Source organism: Schistocerca gregaria, chromosome 4, assembly GCF_023897955.1.
Source record: "Schistocerca gregaria isolate iqSchGreg1 chromosome 4, iqSchGreg1.2, whole genome shotgun sequence".
In the NCBI taxonomy this organism is placed as follows: domain Eukaryota; kingdom Metazoa; phylum Arthropoda; class Insecta; order Orthoptera; family Acrididae; genus Schistocerca; species Schistocerca gregaria.
In genome coordinates, this window is record NC_064923.1 from 519417051 (window position 1) to 519437770 (window position 20720).

The 20720-nt window shown below is 44.3% G+C and overlaps 1 protein-coding gene across 1 annotated transcript in view; it reads right to left on the bottom strand.

Annotated features, from left to right (window-relative positions):
- The window catches only part of LOC126267341 (ribosome-recycling factor, mitochondrial), a 73093-nt gene that overhangs the window by 13159 nt on the left and 39214 nt on the right, over positions 1-20720 (bottom strand). The window contains exons 4-5 of the mRNA XM_049972463.1: positions 14034-14244; positions 11785-11941 (exon numbers count right to left, since the gene is read on the bottom strand). Coding sequence (XP_049828420.1) covers positions 11785-11941; positions 14034-14244 — 368 coding nt within the window. The remainder of the gene's footprint in view (positions 1-11784; positions 11942-14033; positions 14245-20720) is intronic.

Below are 20720 nucleotides of genomic sequence, written 5' to 3' on the forward strand. Positions count from 1 at the left end.
AAATATTAAGCTACTAACCACAGCCAAACTTCAGCCAAATTATAAAATTAAGGAAGCAGCAGCTTTGTCCAAAGTAGTAGCTTTGTAGCGACACTGCCGTGCGCTAATTCAAGCTCACCGTTATCTAAGTCGTTTAGCGACATAGGGGATGAAGGATTTAAATGCAGATTAGAAAGTAGTACCGATGATGAACATTTATCAAGTGATGATGTTCCAATACGGTCTTCGACACCTTCTCAAGAAGTAGTGGTGATGGAAATATGAGATGAATTGCAAAAGCCTGATTGCTCGAGTAAGAGAGTAATAGAACTGATTAAGAAGTTTGGTGGCAAAGGCAGCTTTAAGAAACACAAGAAAAATGAAGGTAATGTTGACAAGGTAGAAGAGCTTGGTGAAACGCAGCTTGCACCGAAAGGTCCAGATGAAGGTAATGCAATTAAGGATGGTACGACTGACAACAAGGCTAAAAGCGAGGCTCTCCTTGAAAAGAAGGCTGCCTGCTCTAGAAAAGAAAGCTCCGCATGGCTAACAAATGTCTCTGTAAAAAATCTTTAGCTATATTTTCTGAAATATCGAAGTCACCTGTGCCGTCTCGAAAGAGCGCCTCCCGATCTTCAAAAAAAAAAGCACCACTTGGCAGAGCAGAGAGGCACTGACTAAGGCTTCTCGGACGATGGAGACGCAGACGCCAGGTTCTGAAGCTATCGGAAGCTGCAGCAACGTGGTGCTGTTGGTGCAGCCGGAATACAGTGGAACCAATATGCTGGGCAGAGGATTTGAGCGGAAGCGCAGCATGCTGTCGATGTGCCTGCCGGCCAGTGAGCTGGAGGAATGCGAGGCGGGTGGCGGCACATCAGGTGCAGACGCGCTGCGGACATGCGCCTCGGCCACCGGGCTGCTGCTGCTCTCGACCGCGGAGCCAGTGCGCGTGTACGCGCTCTGCTCGCCAGACGACAACCACGCGGCGCTCACGCAGCTGGCGCACCTGCTGCACATGCCCGATCACACTGGCTCAGGTCAGCACAGTGGCGGCGTTGGACACCAGTGCAAACAGTACCGCATCTGTAGCACGGGCCGACCATGATTCACTCGTGGCCAAGGTTGAGCTCTTGTGCGCCCAGGTCAGTGCGCTGCTCGCACGTGACAACGACAACAATAGAAGAAGCCGATACAGATGGCGGCGTTCGAGAAGCAGATCTTCCTGCGGTACTACCACTCCGCAAGGCGAGGTACCGTTGTGCTGGTACCACTGACGATTCGGCGATCAGGCAAGGAAGTGCACATCGCCATGCTCGCACCCAAACGCCACCGGCGGTCGACAATAGGCGCAACCGACTGCCAGTTATCCTCCAAGCGCCTGTTTATTACCGATAGGAGTTCCGGCGTAAAGTTTTTAATTGACACTGGGTCGGACCTGAGTATCATACCACGAACAGCCATACATTGTTGCCGGCCGCCAACAGCCTTCCGTCTGACGGCTGCCAACAATTCTTCCATCGCAACATATGGCACATAGAGGATGGAGCTTAACCTCAGCCTACGTCGCGCGTACGAGTGGAATTTTACAGTGACTGACGTCACGGAGGCGATCGTCGGGGCTGACCTCCTGGCGCACTACCACCTGCTGCTGGACGTCGCGAACGCACGCTTGGTAGACAGCGTCACTGGCTTGTCAGTCACGGGTTTCCGTTGCAACACCGCAACCACCGCCCGCTTTGCCCACATTCACTTGGATGTAGTCGGACCACTTCCACCTTCGAATGGACAAAGATATCTGTTTACAATGATCGACTGTTTTACACGTTGGCCGGAGGCAGTGCCGTTGGATAATATCACAGCAGACACATTAACTTCCGCTTTTGCAATGACTTGGTTGGCAAGATTTGGGTGCCCACTACATATTACCACTGACCGCGGACGGTTGAATCAGACCTGTTCTCACAGCTGGCCAAGTTCTGTGGTTACACCCACCATAAGACCACAAGTTATCACCCATCAAGCAATGGAATGATCGAATGCTGGCACCGTTGATTGAAGGCCGCGCTGATGTGCCACGAAGAAACCTGGACAACTGCACTACCAGTGGTCTTGTTAGGCTTACGGACGACTTTCAAACCAGACCTGGGCTCGTCAGCGGCAGAACTGGTTTATGGAGAAACACTGCGCCTTCCTGGTGCCTTTGTAGATACTGATGCCACAGACACAGTTGCTACTGGCCAGCCGGATTTCTTGCGACACTTGAGGGACCATGTATCAAAGATTCGCCCTCCGAAATCCACACGTCGTGGCAAGCCGCCCACTTTCGTGCACCAGGACCTGGAACAATGTCGTCATGTCATGCTCCGCACTGAGGGCAGTAAACTGCCTCTACTAGCTCCTTATTCTGGTCCATATGAAGTGCTACGGCGCAGTGCCCACATCATGGATATCCTAGTGAACGGCAAAACCACGACTGTTGCATTGGATTGGGTTAAACCTGCGTATGTTTTTCCTGACATCCCACTAGCAGCACCTCATCGTAAGCATCCACCTACCGCCGTTCCAGACACTGACGCCACATCTCCGGCGCCAGCTCTTCAACATCCGCCACCCAACGCAGCACAACATCCGCCTCCTGACGCTGTTCCTCCTCCTCCGATGAGGACGACCCATTCTGGAGGTCGGGTGCACTTTCCAGCGCGGTATCTCGACGCCGATGCTCCGCTTCCGCCCGGGGGGGGCGGGGCTGATGTAGCGACGCTGCCGTGCGCTAATTCAAGCTCGCCGATGTGTGTGTGTGTGTGTGTGTGTGTGTGTGTGTGTGTGTGTGTTGTGCACGTGTGTCAGTGCACTGTTATGCGGTCGTAATTACTGTACACGATGTCAGTGTAGTTCCGCACCCAGCCTCTAGAGGCGCTGTGTTTTCTAACTTTTATATATGTTCTGTTTTTTATTATTATTATTCCTTGTTTTTTGAGTTAGTAGTTCCGTGCCTCCTGGCTTGTGTGGACGAGTACTGTTTTCTCTCCTAACTACGGAAGTTTTCCGAGGATTAAGGATCCTTCTGTAGAGGCCGGAAGCAAAATTTTGTAACTCCGATCGGTCCATGCATACCGGGCGTCATCAGATACGTGCTCGCAATAAAGTTATTGTTGCTCAACTGAAGGTCTTCATTCTTCTGAATCACGTTAAGCAAAGGTCGGACAGCCACCAGTTATCTGAACCCGACAGCTTCTTTACTAATTTACTCCATCAAACTTAGATAGCACAAGCATTAGCAGCATTAAGCAGTGCAGTGATAGTTTATTGTTAATGCAGCAGATGGATTAACTTTCTATGACCTCTTTGTCTCATGTAAATGTATGTCTTCAAGTATTCCTCATCTCTGAAAGTCTTCCTACTTAATCTATTGAACATGAATGAATGAATGAATGAATGAATTTTTAACTTTTATTACACTGGAATATTACACGGGATGTAACCTGTCCACACAATCAAGAACAACAGTTGTTTCCATCAGGATACAACATTATTTAACATGTAGCTTGCCTGCTGTGCTTATATAAGGAACAATCAAATGAAAGCAAGAGAGATGGGGGAAAGTTAAGTTATCTGTTTATTATTTCAAAAGTAATCGCCATAACTGCTAATACATTTATCCCAAGTTGAGACAAAACAGTGAATGTTTTCATGGAAAAATATTTGTCGTTGTCTACAGAACCAGGACTGTACTGAGGCATGCACCTATCCATTCGAAGTAAATCAACGACCATCAGCGTCTTTCTTTAGGAGTCCAAAAATATGGAAATCACACAAGGAGAAATCAGGGTAGTATAGAGGATGTGTAAGGGCTTACCATATTCATCACCCATCCAACCTACACAACATTCTGTTCCATCCCTATACCAGTCCCACTCCCACTTCCTGTGGAAAACTCAGGTGCATGACTTGCACAATCAATCCACCCAGCACTTCCTACTCCAGTCTTGTCAACAGAGCCATCTGTGAAAGCAGCAATGTATTATATCAACTGTAATGCAATAACTGCAGGCTTTTTGACAGCCAACCAGTTATCCACTGCAATGACTTGCCACCATCAAACTGGGGCCAAGAACAGAGTTGACTACCCAGTCACTCAACATGCAGCTCAACACAACATGGAGCTAAGCACAATATGTTCAATTTCAATGGCTGCTTCACAACACCAGCCATGTGGATCCTTCCGGCCACAACTAACTTTTCTGAACTACACAGATGGGAGCTTTCCTTGCAATGCATCCTTTGCTCCCATAACCCTTCTGGTCTCAGTCTCCACAGTCTCATGCAACAAAGACTAACAGAAAATATAACTTAAATGGTTAAATAACTTGAATGTGTTTCACTGAAATTGATGAATATTAAATTCCAGTGTTGATACATTTTATTTGAAGCAATATTGCATGAAAAGAAGTATGAAATCACAGTCATAAGATCATCATTAGAGTTTACATTTCACATAAGTGAATTCCACGATTATACAAAAAAGAAATAGCATCACTGCGAGAATGAAAATTCAGTGTGATGCAGGCGTTTTGATAAGTAAACACTCCTTTAACCATTCTAATGCATATCAATGGCACAGTTTTGGCATGGAATGTTCTACAAGAGGGATTTACTACATGGGCACAATGTAACTGAAGGTACCAACCAGAAAAAAACTGAAGAATATCATTTAAGGAAAAAGACAAAAAAACTTTTGCTGTTGTCGTGTTGTTGATGATACTGATGATGATAAAATACCAGACTGTGTTATCTGTCCAAATCATGACTTACATATGAATATAGTAAAAACACAGAGAAGAAACAAGCAAAATTCCCAAATATACATAGAGTTATAAGTAGTTCTCTGAAAAACAAACCATGCAAGGAGTAAAAACTGAAATTTTATGTGTCATGGGTTAAAAATTATTAACTGGTTGCTTATCACTTAGCATGGTTAGCTGGAAGACACCGAGGGAAAATTCAGTCATCTAATTGAAATGATTTTTCTTTATTTCACAATAACTGAAAGTTGTACGTAAAATATATTTGTTGAGTGTAAGTTATGTTTTGGCAGATATCAAAGATGAAGATATATAATACCATCATCTGCCCAGTAATACTGCATGGTTCAGAAAGCTGGCCACTTGCCAAGAAAGAAAGAGAAACTGAATGTTTTCAAAAGAGACGAGATGAGAAAAACTGGAAACCTGTGGTGGAGAATGACATATGGAGAGTTCAAAAGAACACTGAAACTTATCAGTTCATTATCATCTAGAAATTAAAAAGTAGGAGACTGCAATGGGCTGGGCTTGTGGCTAGAATCGAAACCAACAGAATTCCTAAGAAGGCATTTGAGGGCACTCTCCAAGCAACAACCTCACACAAGGCGTATAGGTGACACGGAGAGGAATGTTGCAGCATCAGGAATCGCCACAGGGTGGAGAGAGACAGCGACAGTTAGAAGAAGATGGAAGCAGATCACTGATGTAGCACATGGCCAACAGGACTTGTGATCATTGAAAAAAATAAGAAGAAGAAGAAGAAGAAGAAGAAGAAGAAGAAAAAGGATGTAGGTGACAGCAAAATGTGTGTGAAGTGTGTTGTCATGTTCATGTTGTTTGATAATGAGAGAACGGAGAGGGTGAATCCCAACACCAGTATGTAGCCTAGTTCTCTCAAAGAGCATCAAAGATGCCTTTAGAGCAAAAGTCCCCCAAGTGACAGATGGGCCACCATCAACAGTGTCACATTCCCTAAATTCATGAGACTGTGCAGCAAGGCTTGGAACTTAATCCAGGATATTGGTGCAAAGTTGGATTCCAGGAACTTTACTCCACCACCTCTCCTTTCTTTGCCAGCAAAATAATGGTAGCGGAAAATTTCTTCGACCATCACGATGCAAAATACGTTATCTGTGAGTTAAATGCCGTCACATAGGCGTGAATTACCAATATCAGCTATGGAGGCAGTAGAAACCAGATTTCTCAAAGTACTGGAAAGGTGCAGAGGATTAGACAGCATTACAATTTATAATATTATGAATCTATAAATTATAATTCAGCAGCCAGTCTCCCTGACTGCTATGTAGAGGATCCAGCTTCAATTACTGGAACAGTCAGGCATTTTCCTTGGTGGAAGAACATAAATGTGCTGTTGATGAACATGCCATTAAACTCATGTGTGAATGAATTCCAAAATTATTCTCAGTTATAATTCTAAAAGTTTGTTGTTGAAGAATAATTATAGCAAGATTAATTTAACAGCATAAAAAGTAGTACAGAAACACTCACTTTTCTATGTTATACCTGTAAATAACAGGACAGCTCTTATGGCTTCCATGAAAAATATTTAAATTGGTTCAAGTCGTGTCTCAAAAATAGGAAACAGAGGGTAGTCATACAACATAAGGGTGAGAAAGCTTGCTCTAGTTGGAAGGAAATACAAGCAGGTGTACCCCGGGAGTCCATACTAGGACCATTACTATTTCCATATTATATATATGACATGCCCGGGAAGGTGACTTCAGATACGATTCTGTATGCAGATGACTCAACAGCAGTAGTCTTCTGTAAAAACACTGAAGAATTAGCACAGAAAACAAAGCAGACTCTTCAAGAACCAGAAAATTGGATAAATAATAATGCTATGAAAGCAAAACTTAACAAAAGGACCAAACAAACTGTTGAATATTTAACATAGTTAAGTTATAAAGGCAGAGAACTGCAGAATCATTCAAATTTCTGGGGGTGACCATAAACAAAACCTTGTCATGGACTGATCATGTGGATTGCTCACTAAAGCAGTTAAATAGTTTTGTTTAGGCAATGAGGGTTCTGAATAAGCAACTGGCTTAGCTGTTAGGAAAGCTGTGTATCATGCATATTTTATATCAGTTGTAAGATATGGCATAATATTTTGGGGAGCTGATAAAGGAAGTCTCCTCAGAGTGTTTAAGCTACAGAAAAAAATTATCAGAGCTATGACTGGAACAAACAATAGACAATCATGTAAACCATGTAAGCCTTTATTTGCAGGCCTTGACTTACTGACAATTCCTTCCATGTTTATACACAAAACACTTATCTTTGAGTTAAAAATCCCACATCTTTTTGAGGGAAGTTCATTTACACACGCTTATGAAACAAGTCACACATAAGATTACATGTTACCTTGTCACAGACTAACATTATTTGAAAATACTCCATATTACATGGTTTTGAAGGTTAGCAATAAGATCTACATCTACATCTACATCTACATTTATACTCCGCAAGCCACCCAACGGTGTGTGGCGGAGGGCACTTTACGTACCACTGTCATTACCTCCCTTTTCTGTTCCAGTCGCATATGGTTCGCGGGAAGAACGACTGTCTGAAAGCGTCCGTGCGCGCTCAAATCTCTCTAATTTTACATTCGTGACCTCCTCGAGAGGTATAAGTAGGGGCAAGTAATATATTCGATGCCTCATCCAGAAACGCACCCTCTCGAAACCTGGACAGCAAGCTACACCGCGATGCAGAGCGCCTCTCTTTCAGAGTCTGCCACTTGAGTTTGCTAAACATCTCCGTAATGCTATCTCGGTTACCATATAACCCTGTGACGAAACGCGGCACTCTTCTTTGGATCTTCTCTATCTCCTCCATCAACCTGATCTGGTACGGATCCCATACTGACGAGCAATACTCAAGTATAGGTCAAATGAGTGTTTTGTAAGCCACCTCCTTTGTTGATGGACTACATTTTCTAAGGACTCTCCCAATGAATCTCAACCTGGCACCCGCCTTACCAACAATTAATTGTATATGATCATTCCACTTCAAATCGTTCCGCACGCATACTCCCAGATATTTTACAGAAGTAACTGCTACCAGTGTTTGTTCCGCTCTCATATAATCATACAATAAAGGATCCTTCTTTCTATGTATTCGCAATACATTACATTTGTCTGTGTTAAGGGTCAGTTGCCACTCCCTGCACCAAGTGCCAATCCCCTGCAGATCTTCCTGCATTTCGCTACAGTTTTCTAATGCTGTAACTTCTCCGTATGCTACAGCATCATTCGCGATAAGCCGCATGGAACTTCCGACACTATCTACTAGGTCATTTATATACATTGTGAAAAGCAATGGTCCCATGGTGCCAAGCCAGAGGTTACTTTAACGTCTACGTCTCTCCATTGATAACAACATGCTGTGTTCTGTTTGCTAAAAACTCTTAAATCCAGCCACACAGCTGGTCTGATATTCCGTAGGCTCTTACTTTGCTTATCAGGCGACAGTTCGGAATTGTATCTAACGCCTTCCGGAAGTCGAGGAAAATAGCATCTACCTGGGAGTCTGTATCTAATATTTTCTGGGTCTCATGAACAAATAAAGCGAGTTAGGTCTCACACAATCGCTGTTTCTGGAATCCATGTTGATTCCTACAGAGTAGATTCTGGGTTTCCAAAAATGACATTATACGTGAGCAAAAAATATGTTCTAAAATTCTACAACAGATCGACGTCAGAGATATAGGTCTATAGTTTTGCGCATCTGCTCGACGACCCTTCTTGAAGACTGGGACTACCTGTGCTCTTTTCCAATCATTTGGAACCTTCCGTTCCTCTAGAGACTTGCAGTATACGGCTGTTAGTAGGGGGGCACGTTCTTTCGTGTACTCTGTGTAGAATCGAATTGGTATTCCGTCAGGTCCAGTGGACTTTCCTCTGTTGAGTGATTTCAGTTGCTTTTCTATTCCTTGGACACTTATTTTGACGTCAGCCATTTTTCCGTTTGTGTGGGAATTTAGAGAAGGAAATGCAGTGTGGTCTTCCTCTGTGAAACAGCTTTGGAAAAAGGTGTTTAGTATTTCAGCTTTACGTGTGTCATCCTCTGTTTCAATGCCATCATCATCCCGGAGTGTCTGGATATGTTGTTTCGAGCCACTTACTGATTTAACGTAAGACCAGAACTTCCTAGCATTTTCTGTCAAGTCAGTACATAGAATTTTACTTTTGAATTCACTGAACATTTCACGCATAGCCCTCCTTACGCTAACTTTCACATTGTTTAGCTTCTGTTTGTCTGAGAGGGTTTGGCTGTGTTTAAACTTGGAGTGAAGCTCTCTTTGCTTTCGCAGTAGTTTCCTAACTTTGTTGTTGAACCACGATGGGTTTTTCCCGTCCCTTACAGTTTTACTCAGCACGTATCTGTCTAAAACGCATTTTATGATTGTCTTGAACTTTTTCCATAAACACTCAACATTGTCAGCATCGGAACAGAAATTTTCGTTTTGATCTGTTAGGTAGTCTGAAATCTGCCTTCTATTACTCTTGTTATACAGATAAACCTTCCTCCCTTTTCTTATATTCCTATTACCTTCCATAATCAGGGATGCTGCAACGGCCTGATGATAACTGATTCCCTGTTCTGCACTTACAGAGTCGAAAAGTTCGAGTCTGTTTGTTATCAGTAAGTCCAAGATGTTATCTCCACGAGTCGTTTCTCTGTTTAATTGCTCAAGGTAATTTTCAAATAGTGCACTTAGTATAATGTCACTCGATGCTCTGTCCCTACCACCCGTCCTAAACATCTGAGTGTCCCAGTCTATATCTGGTAAATTGAAATCTCCACCTAATACTATAACATGCTGAGAAAATTTATGTGAAATGTATTCCAAATTTTCTCTCAGTTGTTCTGCCACTAATGCTGCTGAGTAGGGAGGTTGGTAAAAGGAGCCAATTATTAACCAAGCTCAGTTGTTGAGTGTAACCTCCACCCATAATAATTCACAGGAACTATCCACTTCTACTTCACTACAGGATATGCTACTATTAACAGCGACAAACACGCCACCACCGGTTGCATTCAATCTATCCTTTCTAAGCACCGTCTGTGCCTTTGTAAAAATTTTGACAGAATTTATCTCTGGCTTCAGCCAGCTTTCTGTACCTATAACGATTTCAGCTTTGGTGCTTTCTATCAGCGCTTGAAGTTCCGGTACTTTACCAATGCAGCTTCGACAGTTTACAATTACAATACCGATTGCTGCTTGGTCCCCGCATGTCCTGACTTTGCCCCGCACCCTTTGAGACTGTAGCCCTTTCTGTACTTTCCCGAGGCCATCTAACCTAAAAAACCACCCAGTCCTCGCCACACAACCCCTGCTACCCATGTAGCCACTTGTTGCGTGTAGTGGACTCCTGACCTATCCAGTGTAACCCGAAACCCCACCACCCTATGGCGCAAGTCGAGGAATCTGCAGCCCACATGGTCGCAGAACCGTCTCAGCCTCTGATTAAGACCCTCCACTCGGCTCTGTACCAAAGGTCCGCAGTCAGTCCTGTCGACGATGCTGCAGATGGTGAGCTCTGCTTTCATCCTGCTAGCGAGACTGGCAGTCTTCACCAAATCAGATAGCCGCCAGAAGCCAGAGAGGATTTTCTCCGTTCCATAGCAACACACATCATTGGTGCCGACATGAGTGACCACTTGCAGATGGGTGCACCCTGTACCCTTCATGGCATCCGGAAGGACCCTTTCCACATCAGGAATGACTCCCGCCGGTATGCACAGGGAGTGCACATTAGTTTTCTTCCCCTCTCTTGCTGCCATATCCTTAAGGGGCCGCATTACGTGCCTGATGTTGGAGCTCCCAACTACCAGTAAGCCCACCCTCTGTGACCGCCCGGATCTTGCAGACTGAGGGGCAACCTCTGGAACAGGACAAGCAGCCGTGTCCAGCCGAAGATCAGCATCAGCCTGAGACAGAGCCTGAAACCGGTTCGTCAGACGAACTGGAGAGGCCATCCGTTCAGCCCTCCGGAATGTCTTTCGCCTCCTGCCACACCTCGAGACGACCTCTCACTCTACCACAGGTGAGGGATCAGCCTCAATGTGGGCAGTATCCTGGGCAGCCACAGTTGTAGTCCGATCGGGGGATTTGTGGGACGAGCTGGCCGTCCCCGACAAACCCCCATCCAGACCCCCACAGTGATGCCCATTGGCAACAGCCTCAAGCTGTGTGACTGAAGCCAACATAGGTAGTTGAGCTTTTGAATTGCAATGTGACCACAATTTTTAGTTAACATGCAAACGTGTTAACAAGATGACTGGTAAACAGTGAAATGCAAATTTCTTAATTTCACAGTCTGTCCTGGAAAAACTAATGGCACAACTATTGTCAAAATATTCTTAATTTTCACAGAATCTGTTTTTACCAAAATGCATCTTTATTGCTGTTGGGTGCTTTTTTTTAACACACAAAAGTATGAAATGTTTTCAATTTTATGTAGCATTTAGATACGTGTATAAAGCAATGCAGACTCACAAATGGAATTGAGACAACTGAAGGAAGCTTCTGTGACTTGGCACTAACTGAAACCTTCAACAACAAAACTGCAACCTTTCAACCTAACCTAAAACTTGGGCAACATTACAGCTCAGTAGTGCACCACAACTAATATTACACATTCACATTCATTGGTTTCAATAGCTCACAACCAAACTGGTCACCTTTCAAACTAACATACTTCGGCTTATGCTACAACTAGTCTGACATCACAATGTATACTCCAAAACACAATATACAAGCAAAAAATATTGTGAATGTTTTGTTCTCTTTATGTTTGAACACACATGATGTCACATGCCACATCATCACTATATCAAGTGGGAAATCTGACACCTGGTATCAGTAGGTTCAGTTGACCCAGCTTGACATAAAGAATAGTATCTAACTGTAAAAATAAGCTATCAACCAAATAGCTGAGAAGCAAAATAAATACATGAAAATGGTACAAACCTGTTCTTGAACACTGTGAGATGTATCCTCTGAAATATCTGCAAGAGTTTTCACCTTTTTAATATATCGATTTTGCACATCTTTCACATTATCACGGCATCTGATAAAAAGAACTTTTGCATTTTTTGCAAGAGTTTCTCTGTATTCCTTTGTTACCCTGAAAATAAAAACTGTGTTTTGTTCTACCATAACAAGCATACATTTTATCTACAACAAAAAAGGAAAAGGATTGCAATTTCCTGTAACGAGTTTCTGATGCATATTTTAAAATGTTAACAACTTATAGAACACTATTCTTAGATGCAGAACAACTTAAGTCACATGGCAAAGATAAAGACCTCGAGTACAAAATATGAAATCCAATAGTCATCACAATCTTATGCCATATATTTATTATCAGCTCTCTTCATTAATCTTGAATCCACAGGACGAGGAAGGCTTTGCAGCATAGAGTCTTTACCAACATTAACAATGAAGAGCCCAAGAAACTGGTACACCTACCTAATATTGTGTAGGGCCCCCGCAAACATACAGAAGTGCCCCAACATGACACAGTATGGACTTGACTAATGTCGGAAATAGTGATGGAAGGAACTGACACCACGCATCCTGCAGTGCTGTCCATAAATCCGTAAGAGTACGAGGGGGGTGGAGATCTCTTCTGAACAGCAGGTTGCAAAGCATCCCAGATATTCTCAATACTGTTCATGTCTGGGGAGTTTGGAGGCCAGTGGGAGTGTTTAAGCTCAGAAGTGTGTTCCTGGAGTCACTCTGTAGCAATTCTGGATGTGTGGGGTGTTGCATTGTCCTGCTGGATTTGCTCAAGTCTGGCGGAATGCACAATGGACACGAATGGATGCAGGTGATCAGACAGGATGCTTACATGCATGTCACCTGTCAGAGTCATATCTAGACATATCAGGGCACCCATATCACTCCAACTGCACATGCCCCACACCATACAGAGCCTCCAACAGCTTGAACAGTCCCCTGCTGACATGCAGGGTTCATCGATTCATGAGATTGTTTCCATACCCATACACGTCCACGTCCATCCGCTCGATACAATCTGAAATGAGACTCATTCAACGATGTAACAAATTTCCTGTCATCATAGTCCACTGTCAGTGTTGAAGGGCCCAGGAGAGCTGTAAAGCTTTGTGTCATGTGATCATCAAGGTACATGAGTGGGCCTTCAGCTCCAAAAGCCCATATTGATGATGCTTCATTGAATGGTTTGCACGCTGAAAGTTGTTGATGGCCCAGCTCTGAAATCTGCAGCAAATTGCGGAAGGGATGCACTTCTGTCACACTCAACGATTCTCTTCAGTCATCGATGGTCCCATTCTTGCAGAATTTTTTTTTTGGCCGCAACAATGTTGGAGATTTGATTTTTTACCGGACTCCTGATTTTCACAGTACACTCGTGAAATGGTCAAACGGAAAATCCCCACTTCACTGCTACCTCGGAGGTGCTGTGTTCCATCGCTTGTACATCGACTTTAACACCAAGTTCAAACTAACTTAAATATTGATAACCTGCTACTGTAGCAGCAGTAACTGATGTAACCACTGTGCCAGACACTTGTTATCTTATACAGGTGTTGCCAACCACATGCCATATTCTGCCTGTATTTGAATACACATGCCAGTACCAGTTTCTTTGGCACTTCAGTGTATAATCAAACTTGCAAAGCACAGTAGTGGCTACTGTGTCACTGGGGAATTGTGCACTTCATTTGTTGTCCTGTATATTGAGTTATGAGGCAGTAATGGCTGCATTTGTTGACTCTGCATAGCTCTTCTAATTTGACTAGTGGTTGGTGTTCCCATAGATCCTATTTCTTTTGCTGCTGAGGTGGCAGAGATCCCCCCCCCGTCATCAAAAGTTGTTCCATCCTACACAGAAAGTATATTTTTCCTCCCTCCCCCCTTCCCTCCCTCCCTCCCTCCCTCATAGTATCAACAATGATGGGAAGAACAATTCAAAGTGGCAGACACAGTTTCAACAAAAATTCTCATCATGTAACTTAAAAATTTAGAATTCATTCATCAAGCAGATGATGGCACTGAACTACATACCCTAATTTGTCCAAAAACTTTTGATACATCAGGCAGAATCCTTTATTAACTGAACAGCAACATCCTGAAGTCTCCTGTGCATTCTTATAATCAATTAATGAAGTCACTGTACTAGGCTCACACCATGAAATAAAAAAAAAAAAAAACAAATGATGCTAAGTTCTTACACTGGAACAGGAATATACAGTGTTGTTCCATCTTGCTGTGGATTGAGATTCATCCCCGATTTCTGTATTGACTGAAGCACTGACGGAATGGCCTGAGGAAATGTTGAAACATCAATAATTACAGTTTTTGGGTTCTTCCTGATAACTTGTGCAAGTTCCTGCAATGTGAAATCCTTTCCTTCGAATCGTACTTTGAGTGACTCAATTGAACCTGGAATATTAACATGAAATCATAGATATTAAACAGTTCAACTGAAACTGTTCCTCGAGTTTGTACAAAGTAGAATCAATTTGACACTTGCTAACATAAATTATTCAAAATATTTAATACACAAATTTGCTATGAGAACTATAAAATAATGGCCCTTTACTTACCTCCAGGAGAAAAATTCCAGGATTGCCAATAAACACATTAAAACTAGACAGAACTATTCCCAGCTTTTGGAACTATTAATTGCTTTGTCAGGGAGGTTGAGATAGGTTGGGGAAGGTTAGAAAGAAGGAAAGATCACTCAGACCTCAGGATAGAATGGACCTATCTGCAACAAGGACAACAGGAAATAAAGATGACAGGACAGGTATCTTGAAGATAAGTACCGCCCAGCTATTCTGTCTCTCTGTAATTTTCCAGAATCATTATATATTTGACAGAACTGGTTTCACTACTATTCTGCATTTTTATAGGGTACTTGACAATTAAAATGGATTGCAAGTACTGTAATGAGGCAGGGACTTTCATACATCAATCAGTTTACAAATGTGCCTTATACCTATGAGTGTGACACCACTTGGTCTCTACTTTCCTTGAGTTTTCACCTGTATTGCAAAATGTTATGCCCCTCTAGCACTTTAAGATGACAGAGAGAAGGTGAATAGCAGCACAACAACCATGTCACCCATACATCGTATTCTGTAGATCCTATCATAAAGCAGAACATTTACCAATGCAGAACACATCAAGCTCCGTATTAAAATAGTGAAGCAACTGTCAGAAACTGCATTAACAATAATGTATCGTTAAACCCCTATAGATTACCTGCACCTAGTAAAGTAAATATGGCCAAATTATAGGAAAGCTGCTGCTTACTCAGTTATAATCAATAGTTGCAGATTATCTACTGTTAGTAGCTTAGTATCTCCAAGGCTACAGTGATATTCATCATATAAGAACTGTAATCTACATACCGTAAGGATAATGACTCGTTTACAATTAGCATTATTGTCTGAGTCAGCAGCTTCTAATGGTATCTTATACGAGTCGACTTACTTGGTGTATACACCTGATCATCTTCTCTGGATAGCCAGCTTCTGGGATCTCTATAAACTTCTTTTCCAAAGAATGATGCTAGTCACAGGAACCTTAAAGACTCTCTTACCACTTGCGAAATAATTTGGTACTCGAAGAATACTTTTCAATGACTATTGGTACATTTGAGCTTCATAAGAACAAAATTCACACTTCGCACATAAACATTTAACTTCTCGTGAGTAACTCGTATCATCTCACATTAGAAACAGACTTAAGTCCATTTAGAAAAGAGCTGGCTTAACAACCAAGTCTTATCTACAAACATATCATAAAATACACTCCTGGAAATGGAAAAAAGAACACATTGACACCGGTGTGTTAGACCCGCCATACTTGCTCCGGACACTGCGAGAGGGCTGTACAAGCAATGATCACACGCACGGCACAGCGGACACACCAGGAACCGCGGTGTTGGCCGTCGAATGGCGCTAGCTGCGCAGCATTTGTGCACCGCCGCCGTCAGTGTCAGCCAGTTTGCCATGGCATACGGAGCTCCATCGCAGTCTTTAACACTGGTAGCATGCCGCGACAGCGGGGACGTGAACCATATGTGCAGTTGACGGACTTTGAGCGAGGGCGTATAAAGGGCATGCGGGAGGCCAGGTGGACGTACCGCCGAATTGCTCAACACGTGGGGCGTGAGGTCTCCACAGTACATCGATGTTGAGCGAGGGCGTATAAAGGGCATGCGGGAGGCCAGGTGGACGTACCGCCGAATTGCTCAACACGTGGGGCGTGAGGTCTCCACTGTACATCGATGTTGTCGCCAGTGGTCGGCGGAAGGTGCACGTGCCCGTCGACCTGGGACCGGACCGCAGCGACGCACGGATGCACGCCAAGACCGTAGGATCCTACGCAGTGCCGTAGGGGACCGCACCGCCACTTCCCAGCAAATTAGGGACACTGTTGCTCCTGGGGTATCGGCGAGGACCATTCGCAACCGTCTCCATGAAGCAGGGCTACGGTCCCGCACACCGTTAGGCCGTCTTCCGCTCACGCCCCAACATCGTGCAGCCCGCCTCCAGTGGTGTCGCGACAGGCGTGAATGGAGGGACGAATGGAGACGTGATGTCTTCAGCGATGAGAGTCGCTTCTGCCTTGGTGCCAATGATGGTCGTATGCGTCTTTGGCGCCGTGCAGGTGAGCGCCACAATCAGGACTGCATACGACCGAGGCACACAGGGCCAACACCCGGCATCATGGTGTGGGGAGCGATCTCCTACACTGGCCGTACACCTCTGGTGATCGTCGAGGGGACATTGAATAGTGCACGGTACATCCAAACCGCCATCGTACCCATTGTTCTACCATTCCTAGACCGGCAAGGGAACTTGCTGTTCCAACAGGACAATGCACGTCCGCATGTATCCCGTGCCACCCAACGTGCTATAGAAGGTGTAAGTCAACTACCCTGGCCAGCAAGATCTCCGGATCTGTCCCCCATTGAGCATGTTTGGGACTGGATGAAGCGTCGTCTCACACGGTCTGCACGTCCAGCACGAGCGCTGGTCCAACTGAGGCGCCAGGTGGAAATGGCATGGCAAGCCGTTCCACAGGACTACATCCAGCATCTCTACGATCGTCTCCATGGGAGAATAGCAGCCTGCATTGCTGCGAAAGGTGGATATACACTGTACTAGTGCCGACATTGTGCATGCTCTGTTGCCTGTGTCTATGTGCCTGTGGTTCTGTCAGTGTGATCATGTGATGTATCTGACCCCAGGAATGTGTCAATAAAGTTTCCCCTTCCTGGGACAATGAATTCACGGTGTTCTTATTTCAATTTCCAGGAGTGTATGTCTTGCCTCCAGCAAGTCCAAGACATGAATTAACTGGAAGTCTAATCCCATTTCTTCTTTTTTTCTTAACAATCACCACAGTCACTAAACCAGCAGAGAATAGCACAAGCTCTTCTCTACATATACACTGAAACTCTATGGATAATACAGCAGGTACTTGCCGGTTGCCGTTCGGCCGCCACATCCACATTTCACTCATGACTTTTTTTAGACCTGCACACACAAACATGCAATGCGCAGTAGGCCAGATTCGTCTCTCTCACACTTATATTAAAAATACAGTGGGTTCAAGACGGAGGAAGGCCAATTGGTTCTAGAATTTACGTGGAAATTCTCAAAGCACTACAAGTTCTGCAAGGACTTAACTTTTGGAAAACACAAGTAAGAGTGAGGTGGGTCTGTAATTTTCTCATATTTCTTTCTATAGACATGTGTCACCAGTAAGTCTGTCAGGAAAATCCTTTGAGTTACTGACTTATCGCAAACAATGAGAATCTTATACAGAGCAAAATGTTTTAATCCACGTGGTATATGCTTTTCAGCAAGAAACTGATGTGACTAAACCTAATTCTTTTGTATAATTTCTGTACTATCACATACAGCAAGCTAACTTCATCTATCCTTCATGGAATCTGGATATCTGTCACAAAAGTACATTAGAAAGCATTCTGGTTAATTTATTTACTGCTTCCAGTAACAAGCTGAAGCTCCTGAATACGTGAGGGAAGATGTCATTAACAGTTTAGATATACAACCATTAACATTATCTAGCAGTTGAATCCAATTATAATCTGTTTGATATGGCATACAGAAAACCACACTACCAAAACTGATCAGAAGAAACTGTTCTACAGTATTCTTCAACTTTATTTTGGAATGTGTAGTTTGTGAACTAAAGGGTTTCAACATTTAAAAAGGCTAGGTTCTCTGATGCACATTTTCCACTCAAAATTTCTAAATGCACAGAGCACAATACAAAGCAGACAGCTCAAATGTCAAGATTTTAATATTAAATTGATAAAGCACTAGCACCAATGTCCCTGAATTTACTGTCCTCCAGAGAAATTGTCATGTTCAAATTATACTGAGAACCAAGTGCCAATGAAACCTGAATTAAAAAGCTCAGAAATATTTAAAAAGGAATGGAACATATATGGAAATGGCAGTTTAGATATCATAGGAGGGATAGGGTTCATAGCAGTCAACAAAACTATTGTGTGTGTGTTAAAAGTTGAAATTGAGTTTGGCTGTGAAGTCATCCTGGCATAACCACCCTATTATGAGCTCATAAAATAGAAAGAAACTTCCACATGGGAAAAATATATATTAAAAACAAAGATTCCAAGACTTACCAAGCGGGAAAGCGCCGGCAGACAGGCACATGAACAAAACACACAAACACACACACAGAATTACTAGCTTTCGCAACCGATGGTTGCTTCTTCAGGAAGGAGAGGGAAAGACGAAAGGATGTGGGTTTTAAGGGAGAGGGTAAGGAGTCATTCCAATCCCGGGAGCGGAAAGACTTCCCGTAGGGGAAAAAAAGGACAGGTGTACACTCGCGCACACACACACACACACACACATATCCATCCGCACATACACAGACACAAGCAGACATATTTAAAGGCAAAGAGTAAGGGCAGAGATGTCAGTCGAGGCGGAAGTACAGAGGCAAAGAAGTTGTTGAAAGACAGGTGAGGTATGAGCGGGGGCAACTTGAAATTAGCGGACGTTGAGGCCTGGCGGATATCGAGAAGAGAGGATATACTGAAGGGCGAGTTCCCATCTCCGGAGTTCGGATAGGTTGGTGTTGGTGGGAAGTATCCAGATAACTCGGACGGTGTAACACTGTGCCAAGATGTGCTGGCCGTGCATCAAGGCATGTTTAGCCACAGGGTGATCCTCATTACCAACAAACACTGTCTGCCTGTGTCCATTCATGCGAATGGACAGTTTGTTGCTGGTCATTCCCACATAGGAAGCGTCACAGTGCAGGCAGGTCAGTTGGTAAATCACGTGGGTGCTTTCACACGTGGCTCTCCCTTTGATCGTGTACACCTTCCGGGTTACAGAACTGGAGTAGGTGGTGGTGGGAGGGTGCATAGGACAGGTTTTACACCGGGGGCGGTTGCAAGGGTAGTAGCCAGAGGGTAGGGAAGGTGGTTTGGGGATTTCATAGGGATGAACCAAGAGGTTACGAAGGTTAGGTGGACAGCGGAAAGACACTCTTGGTGGAGTGGGGAGGATTTCATGAAGGATGGATCTCATTTCGGGGCAGGATTTTAGGAAGTCGTATCCCTGCTGGAGAGCCACATTCAAGGTCTGATCCAGTCCCGGGAAGTATTCTGTCACAAGTGGGGCACTTTTGGGGTTCTTCTGTGAGAGGTTCTGGGTTTGAGGGGATGAGGAAGTGGCTCTGGTTATCTGCTTCTGTACCAGGTTGGGAGGGTAGTTGCGGGATGCGAAAGCTGTTTTCAGGTTGTTGGTGTAATGGTCGAGGGATTCAGGACTGGAGCAGATTCGTTTGCCACGAAGGCCTAGGCTGTAGGGAAGGGACCGTTTGATATGGAATGGGTGGCAGCTGTCATAATGGAGGTACTGTTGCTTGTTGGTGGGTTTGATGTGGACGGATGTGTGCAGCTGGCCATTGGACAGATGGAGGTCAACGTCTAGGAAAGTGGCATGGGATTTGGAGTAGGACCAGGTGAATCTGATGGAACCAAAGGAGTTGAGGTTGGAGAGGAAATTCTGGAGTTGTTCTTCACTGTGAGTCCAGATCATGAAGATGTCATCAATAAATCTGTACCAAACTTTGGGTTGGCAGGCTTGGGTAACCAAGAAGGCTTCCTCTAAGCGACCCATAAATAGGTTGGCATACGAGGGGGCCATCCTGGTACCCATGGCTGTTCCCTTTAATTGTTGGTATGTCTGGCCTTCAAAAGTGAAGAAGTTGTGGGTCAGGATGAAGCTGGCTAAGGTGACGAGGAAAGAGGTTTTAGGTAGGGTGGCAGGTGATCGGCGTGAAAGGAAGTGCTCCATTGCAGCGTGGCCCTGGACATGCGGGATATTCGTGTATAGGGAAGTGGCATCAATGGTTACAAGGATGGTTTCCGGGGGTAACAGACTGGGTACGGATTCCAGGCATTCGAGAAAGTGGTTGGTGTCTTTGATGAAGGATGGGAGACTGCATGTAATGGGTTGAAGGTGTTGATCTACGTAGGCAGAGATACGTTCTGTGGGGGCTTGGTAACCAGCTACAATGGGGCGGCCAGGATGTTTGGGTTTGTGAATTTTAGGAAGTAGGTAGAAGGTAGGAGTGCGAGGTGTCGGTGGGGTGAGGAGTTTGATGGAGTCAGGTGAAAGGTTTTGTAGGGGGCCTAAGGTTCTGAGGATTCCTTGAAGCTCTGCCTGGACATCAGGAATGGGATTACCTTGGCAAACTTTGTATGTAGAGTTGTCTGAAAGCTGACGCAGTCCCTCAGCCACATACTCCCGACGATCAAGTACCACGGTCGTGGAACCCTTGTCAGCCGGAAGAATGATGATGGATCGGTCAGCTTACAGATCACGGATAGC